At 37.4% G+C, this 7,721-nt stretch overlaps 1 protein-coding gene across 1 annotated transcript; it reads right to left on the bottom strand.

Moving 5' to 3' along the window:
* Positions 1 to 1,283: 1,283 nt before the first annotated feature.
* On the bottom strand, positions 1,284 to 4,417 carry lbx2 (ladybird homeobox 2). The gene is made up of 2 exons (XM_052154417.1): positions 3,674 to 4,417; positions 1,284 to 2,067 (listed from the first exon to the last, which is right to left on the bottom strand). Exons 1-2 carry the CDS (start codon positions 3,999 to 4,001, stop codon positions 1,622 to 1,624), a joined length of 774 nt encoding a protein of 257 aa, XP_052010377.1. The 5' UTR covers positions 4,002 to 4,417; the 3' UTR covers positions 1,284 to 1,621.
* Positions 4,418 to 7,721: the final 3,304 nt, after the last annotated feature.

Here is a 7,721-nt window from a genome sequence, read left to right on the forward strand (position 1 = left end):
TAATAACTTAAAATAGTCAAAGAATTTCTGCTGTCGAAACAGCTCTGAGAACTCCAGCTCTCCTGCGAGTCTTTAAACGCGCCCTACAAAGCGCTCATAAAAATCTACTTGACTTTTCAACCCCAACTATTCCATGCGATTAGGCCAATTGTACTTCCATCTTCTCTCTCTGCAGCAAAACCACTTGATCTGCTCAAAACTGACACAAATGGACCGAAAGAAATTCAGCAGACGGGGCAGCCGGACAACCATGATCCGAAATCCTCCCCATTTCCACTGACTTCCTATTGAGAGTTATTCATTAGAAACCACATGCAAATCAACTGCCATTCATGGGCGTTTGTAACACACGCATTTCAAGGGGGCACAGATGCGGCGGTATTATTTGGGTTCGGCCGACTGAAACTGTTAATGCGAGCTAAAAGGCGGGTTAACCTAATCAATCATGTTGACTAGTTGGTGTTAGAGAAGATTCATAAACCATATGGCGCGAGGGTGAAAGCAAGCTTTATGTTGTCTTGTGACAACTGTTTTCTGAAGAGCGCGTGAGAGGGGGAACTGTTCAATTGCCCTAATGAAGCTTCAAGCACTTAACACACACAATGAACCCGGTAAAACGACGTGTAAAAGTGCATTGCTTCTCTCAGAAGTTTAACCCCACAAGAGTGTGCCGTAAAATCATTCGCAGAAAAACAGTTTATGCAGTAGCCTATGGGAATTATTTGCACTATCCTGCACAATCATTTTGTCATCTTGCAAAGAAAAGTGTTTGGGACTGGGTCTGTTTCATATAGGTTATTAATTTAACAAAAGCACAATATACTTTGCATGATTAAAGTTTGGCTCAGAGGACAAGGTCACATCAAGAAACATTGTGAAATTACATAAACCATTTATTTACATAAATGAGGATTAAATAGAATGTTACAATAAATGTAACGAGTTAGATGCATCGCAAATTAATATATATATATATATATATATATATATATATATATATATATATATATATATATATATATATATATACACACATACACATACACAACGCTCTTTTTATAATGTGTCAATAATGCCTGTAATCATAGGAATTGTTCCAGGTACTGGGATATATAACGTAAAAATATGAGAAATGTGTCTTGATAATTACAATTCAGAATCAATAATTGGTTAATTCGCTCTCCGAAGTTTTTTGCTTGTTTGTTTTGTTCTGAAATTATTATAAATATATAATTTTATTAAACTGAGAATGTAAATGACTTTTGGCATATAGTTTATAGGAGAGAGAGAGAGAGAGAGAGAGAGAGAGAGAGAGAGAGAGCAGTCATATATGTGTGTTGAACGGTGTAATCAACTGCACACGTGTTCTTAAAAAATCAGGTGGCCAAATAAATCACTGTATACACATGTGGCTCTCTGAATACTGTACCAGTTATCTCTATACATTTCTCAAAAGTATTCCTTAAATCACGTCTTCAATGTGGACATCAGAATGTGGAGATTTTACAATCCTTTCAATAAATTAAAAATAAGGGAGACAGAAAACGTTCCTTGCATTCTTCCACAGAGTCCGTGCAAACGTTGTGAAAAATGCCCTACCCTGAGAACAAGGGCCTGATTTTTAATCGTCCACCTCAATTTCCTCGTCCTCCTCTGAGAACTCGTCTGTGGTTTGGCCTCTGGATGAGGACGGGGACTGTGGAAAGGCCCCCGGGGAAAGACTGGGAGAAAGGGGCCCAGAGCCACCATGGGGGTCGTCCAGGTCCTCCATGGTCACCAGTTTCTGCAGTGTCTGCGGTGGGATTTTCTTGAGAGACTCCACGTCCGCTTTCATCTCCTCCAGGTCTCTCTTGAGCTTGGCCCGTCGGTTCTGGAACCAGGTGATGACCTGCGCGTTGGTCAGACCCAGCTGCTGTGCGATCTGGTCTCTGTCGGCCGGTGACAGGTATTTCTGGTACAAAAAGCGCTTTTCCAACTCGTAAATCTGATGGTTTGTGAACGCTGTGCGGGACTTTCGTCGTTTTTTGGAGGCTTGTCTTTGGCCGAAGGCGTTGAGATGTTCGCGACCTTAAAATGGAAAGAAAGGAGTGTTGATTTCCAGGAACACATGATGGGAATAACCATAACGCAGTGTGAAATGTTTGGTGTGCCAGCTGGAAGTGTCGAAGAGTATTGGGGCACTCTTTATGATCATTTTCAATAAAGGAATGTTTTCTGGGGTATTGACAGCATTTGCGGCCAATATTGAATAAAAAAATCGACACGTCCGTACTAAAGAATCTTTATTTTAATTTTAAATCGTCAGCTTGAAATTGCGTTTACAGAAAGGCGCTTACAATGGAAGTGAATGGGGCCAGTCCAGAAACATTAATATACAGATCGTTTCAAAAGTATAAACACAGAATGTAAATATCAAGCGTGTTAACATGATTTTAGTGTGATAAAATCGCTTACTAACTTCATCGGTGGAAAGTTGAATCTAATATTAGCTACAACTTTATTGCCATGATAATGCAACCCTGTAATCCCAGTATTGGATAGGCTTTAATTTCACAATATCAAGCGATTTTATCATACTACAATCATGCTAGCACACATCATGTTTACACCCTGTGGTTATCACTTTGAAACGGTGTGTATTTAAACGATTTTGGACTGGCCACATTCACTTCCAGTGTAAATGCCTTGCTGTAACTGCTTGCTTTAATAAACTAGGGGTGAGCCAAAATTATGAATTTTATTAATGTATTTATTTTTTATTCTTTTATTTTTGTAATCAACAAATGCTGATGATTGAGCTTCAGATACCTTTTATAATTCCAAAATACTTACAGGAGGCTAGCCTAATTCTTGTAAATTCAAATATGAATATAGGATAATGCATGATTGAAAGTTTCTTGAAATGTCTGAACTATTTTAATGTGCAAAGTTATTTTGCAGAGTTACACACTATGTTACGTGATAGGCCGCAGTTGCTTATTCCAGCTGCAGAGCAGCTGTTCTTGAAAAGACGGGGAAAACTTTCCAAAACATCTGAACTATTGATTGTCTTGCATATTTGAAATATTTTTAACGCGCTTAATGTGTTAAATGCAGTTAGCCACAAAACTAGACTCAGCCTCATTACAAACGACCTTAACCATTTGTGTGACACACTAAGATAGCTCCCCAATGTCAACACGATGTTGAATGATTGTTTTTAGTAAATATGTCAACCGGACATGAATGATTTGATTTTTTTTTTTTTTTTTTTTTTGGGCATCCCTAAATGCACGTCACTTTCTATCACATTAAGCTGTAGGTAATTCCTGAAACACTGTGACAGTCACTCGAGGAATCATTATGACATTGAGTTTCCCCCACAAAGACTTAACTCAGAGAGAAATGTAATATCTGAAAATATGTCAAATGAAGCAGGCTGGCAATTGAACCTAAATGCGACAATAATTCTATAATTCTAAGACTACAAAATAAAAAAATAAAAACTGCTTTTCAAATTTATGATGTAATTTAAACATGAAGGTATTTCGTTCATGACTGTGTACAAATTTGCACTGAAACTTCAATGCTTTTAAAGTGTTACCACACATTAATTTGCGCATGTATTCCCAACTCATGACTTGAACGTGTAACCAATATGGAAAGACAGTAAAAACAAAGTCAAACTGTTTACCTTCTGCAGCTTGTATAACGCTGACTTCAAGACCTTTAAATGTTTTGCTCGCCAGCTCCTCCAGAGCGCATAACGGAGAAGAGGGAGCGCTTATCCCGTTCCGAGTCGCACTCGAGCCGGTCACTTTCTCCAGCACGCGCGGAGCGCACAGAGTGCCAACCGACTTCTTCACGGAGGGTTTATTTAAAATATCCTCAATGCTGAACGGGGTGAGAGGCTTGTTGGAGTTTGCCGGAGGTGGGAGTTGGTCCAAGGGACCGCGCCGCCTCTCCTCGCCGCTGGACTGTAATACGGAACATGCCTTCATGTTTTTAGTACTGGAGGTCATCTCAGTCCCAAGAAACTATTTCAAATAGAAGTCACCAAGTTCACACAAACGTTCGTGCAGACGACCGCGACACCTATGCATATAAAACCACGTTCTATCGCTTTATTTAAGCAGAATCGTTGTTCTTCCTCACTCTGAAATAGTTCTCCAAAAGCACCATGCTTCAGGCGTCACAGGCACCCAAACTTTAGTCCTCTTATGCGGATCCAGTGTTCTCTGAGCTGCTCCATGAAGAACTTTACCTTGTGTAACTGTTCTGACCAGGGGGCCGCTGCATGCATGAACATAAGCGGTCTCGAGAAGGTAGAAAAAGAAAGAAGGGGAAAAAAAACACTGCAAGAAACTGCTAACGAGTTCTTGTTGATTGTTTTTGCGAAGTTCAATTAGAGAAACACTGCACTACTTGCTGACCCGCTGCTCCCTCTTAAAGGGCCAGACCATAATAATGAATAGGACGCGATAATAGGAGGAGTTTCCCTCTGAAGTTTAAAGAGAAGGGAGACGGCTCTAGATGTTTATGCATCTGTTGATGCACCCCACTCCCACTTAGGGCAAACCACGTGCTCCACGCATTAACCACTGAAAAGGGAGAATATGTGCTCATTTACCCCAAAAAAGGTAGCGTTCTGTACGATCTATCTATCTATCCATCCATCCATCCATCCATCCATCTAGAAATTTTATTATAATATTGTATCTATGTAAATATGTTTGTTTTATGTTATAGTGATATTAACGGTGTTTATTTCGTAAAAAATCGATGACTTTAACGAAGCCTCCATGAATGCGTTTGTGCTGATAAAACATATTTCTTTATTTATAATCTAGCAAAACATAAAATCTTACGTATGAAAACAAGATATAAAGCATGGTTTGTATTAAATAGTGGTTATTTATTTATATTATGTTTCCCCCCTATTATATTCCAAATAGAATTTATAGAGGGAGCAGAGCTTGGGATTTTTTGGGCAGGGTTAAGTTTATTTTTTAGGACAACGTAAAGGACCAATATAACGTGTTAAAATAACACCCGGTCAGTACAATACCAGCTTTTATAATGAGTGATTTTCTGTGAATCTCTGGCAAACAGAAGAATGTGTAGAGAGAAGAAAGAAGTGTTCTTACAGCAGTGCTGTTCTGTCATTCTCTTCTGGAAAAAACAAAACAAGAACAAAGGTTAAGGATACATCATGCCCTTGCTTTTAGAAAAGCATTGATACAATAGAACAAAATAAGAATTGATCCGAATAAACTGATCAACAAAATTAAAAAGTGTGCTAAAACACGTTATTTTATTGTTCAGCCGTTTTTTGTGAATTTTTGTGGACCATTGGATTTATGGCCACATTTTATTTTACAGTGTCTGTTTAACGTAAGTAAGTGCAAAGCAATAGCAAGTAATAATGTGTTTTGTGCAGCTGCATGTACATTGTTAGAGTTAATGCATGGCAATTTAAATAACATATAATATGTGCAACACAGACACTGTAAAATAAAGTTTTGAAAAATATTCTGATATTGCTTTATAGTCTCAGTAAATGTATTAATAAATGATCATTTATCTGAAATACGATACATAAAAAACAACAACCCTACACAGAAATAATGATAAGATTTTGGCTCTCAAATGAACAAAACACATTTAAATAAAATCAAGAATACAGAAATACAATAACGGAGACTTCGTCTTTAAACGTGTCAATCAAATATAAGTCTCATCAAATTGATCCTGGTCATTTTGAAGGTTTGCCAAATATTGCCTTGATTCTTTTCTTTAAACCTAATTGAGGCCTTAGACTAGTGACTATTTGGTGGTCTCATCAGAATCGTAAAACATTGGCAATAAAACAAGTGTCCATGTTGTGATGATGTACGATGTGTGTAATGTTTAACAGGGATTCAATAATCGATTAGGGAGAGAGATGTCCCTCTAGCACGAGTCATTGGCGATATGTGGCCAGTTCGCGGGAATAGCGCATTCTCCATGCCAAGAGCACCATATGGTGACATTCGCGCATGCAGGGACCAAATTGATCCAAACAGCTTACGAGCAATAAAACAGCACGACATTCTATTAGTGTGGGTCCAGACCGGGCGACGTGGGCGACATAGAGCCAAGCTCAATAGAATATTGAATTCTATTATATGGCAAATGAGCAACAATGCATTGAACAAATGTATCTAATAAAGTCCACACACAATTAGCGGTTTCATTTTCGTACACTGTATAAGCTATTATTTATTCATAACTACCATTAACTAATTAATGACAATGTTTCAATAAATGCCATTATAAATTGTAATATCAACAGAATATAAAATATTATAATGTTATGTAATGTCAAACAATTTACAAGTATAATATATTGTTAGAAATAGCCTACAGATAACAGTAACGGAAGGGATAGTGCTTTGCAGATACATTATGTAAGTGATTACATGAATAAAAATAATCATATAAAATGAATACAAATATTTATCACGATGTTTCCAGTTAAGTTTGAACCTCCTAATCGAATTCGTGACTTTAGAATGGAAGGTCAGGTGAAAGCTGCTAAACCTATGAAACGATTAATGTAATGTGAATGGATAGGATTTCTGATAGGGAGAATGATGCCCTTCAGCGCCAACAATAGCACATTCGCATTACCCCTCAGAGGGCGGGCAGAGTAACCGAAGCTGAACACGGTGTTACATTTCTCTCAAATGCGGCGAGCATTATTAGTTGTAAAGATAAGTGCGCTCATGGCTCTTCTCCAAACAGGTCTGAGAGGATCCTTACGGGCTCTAGTTGAGCAGTGCTAATTCGAAAGAGTTTCTTTGGCCTAATTTAAACGTTAATTAGAATCAGAACACCTGTCATCATCAATCATCGCGGCTTTAGGGGGAGCAGGGTATTATTTTCGCCCAGCATGTCCCTGCGTCATTTCCCGGTGCAGATATATGGATATGGAAGCGCTGTGGAAACACTTACTGAGGATAAAGCTACTGCACAGATTCAATCAAACACATTGTGACACGTGTTAGTGGACCTGTTTTTCTTAACCTGGAAAATAAATGAGAATATTCTGATTCTGTTCTAAATAGATCTGAATAGCTAATCCTGTTCTGATCTTGTGCAACGACATGATTAATAATTCATGAAATTATGTGATGCTGCCTTTTTTCTTTCTTTTACAGATAACTCATTCAGTCACCGTCCCCAGAATAAGGGGCAACAAACTGCTCGGACTGCGCAATATAAAAATTACAAATGTTAGTCGGATATCAATAGGAAAAATAGAGATGCACTCATTAATTACATTGTTCAAGTCATTGTTTACGCATTTATGTTAAACACGTGTAAACAATGACTGAATTACCGAAGCCAACTTTTACGACGTGTTAGTATAGGCACATTTCTTAACACATCGACAAAATGCCAGTGACATTGTTTTGTTTTTAAGTGTTTATTTATTTATTTAAAATGTGATTCTTTTTAATGGTGGATACCTTTTGGCTTGTTCTCAGCCATGTGTTTCCAACTTCTCCTTTGGTATTTGCCAATATGCACATTTTTCTAAAATAAAAAAATACATATATGGAAACAGAAGCGATGGAATTTAGTATTTAGTTTCTAAGTTTTAGTGGACATTATATATATATATATATATATATATATATATATATATATATATATATATATATATATATATATATATATATATATATATATATATA

This window comes from Xyrauchen texanus, chromosome 23, assembly GCF_025860055.1.
Source record: "Xyrauchen texanus isolate HMW12.3.18 chromosome 23, RBS_HiC_50CHRs, whole genome shotgun sequence".
NCBI classification, from domain to species: Eukaryota; Metazoa; Chordata; class Actinopteri; order Cypriniformes; family Catostomidae; genus Xyrauchen; species Xyrauchen texanus.

Excerpts from the sequence above, each read along its gene's own strand:
- lbx2 (XM_052154417.1), bottom strand. The coding sequence starts at position 4,001 with ATGACCTCCAGTACTAAAAACATGAAGGCATGTTCCGTATTACAGTCC. Across the intron at positions 2,068-3,673 it reads CGTTATACAAGCTGCAGAAG|GTCGCGAACATCTCAACGCC; the intron begins GTAAACAGTTTG and ends TTCCATTTTAAG.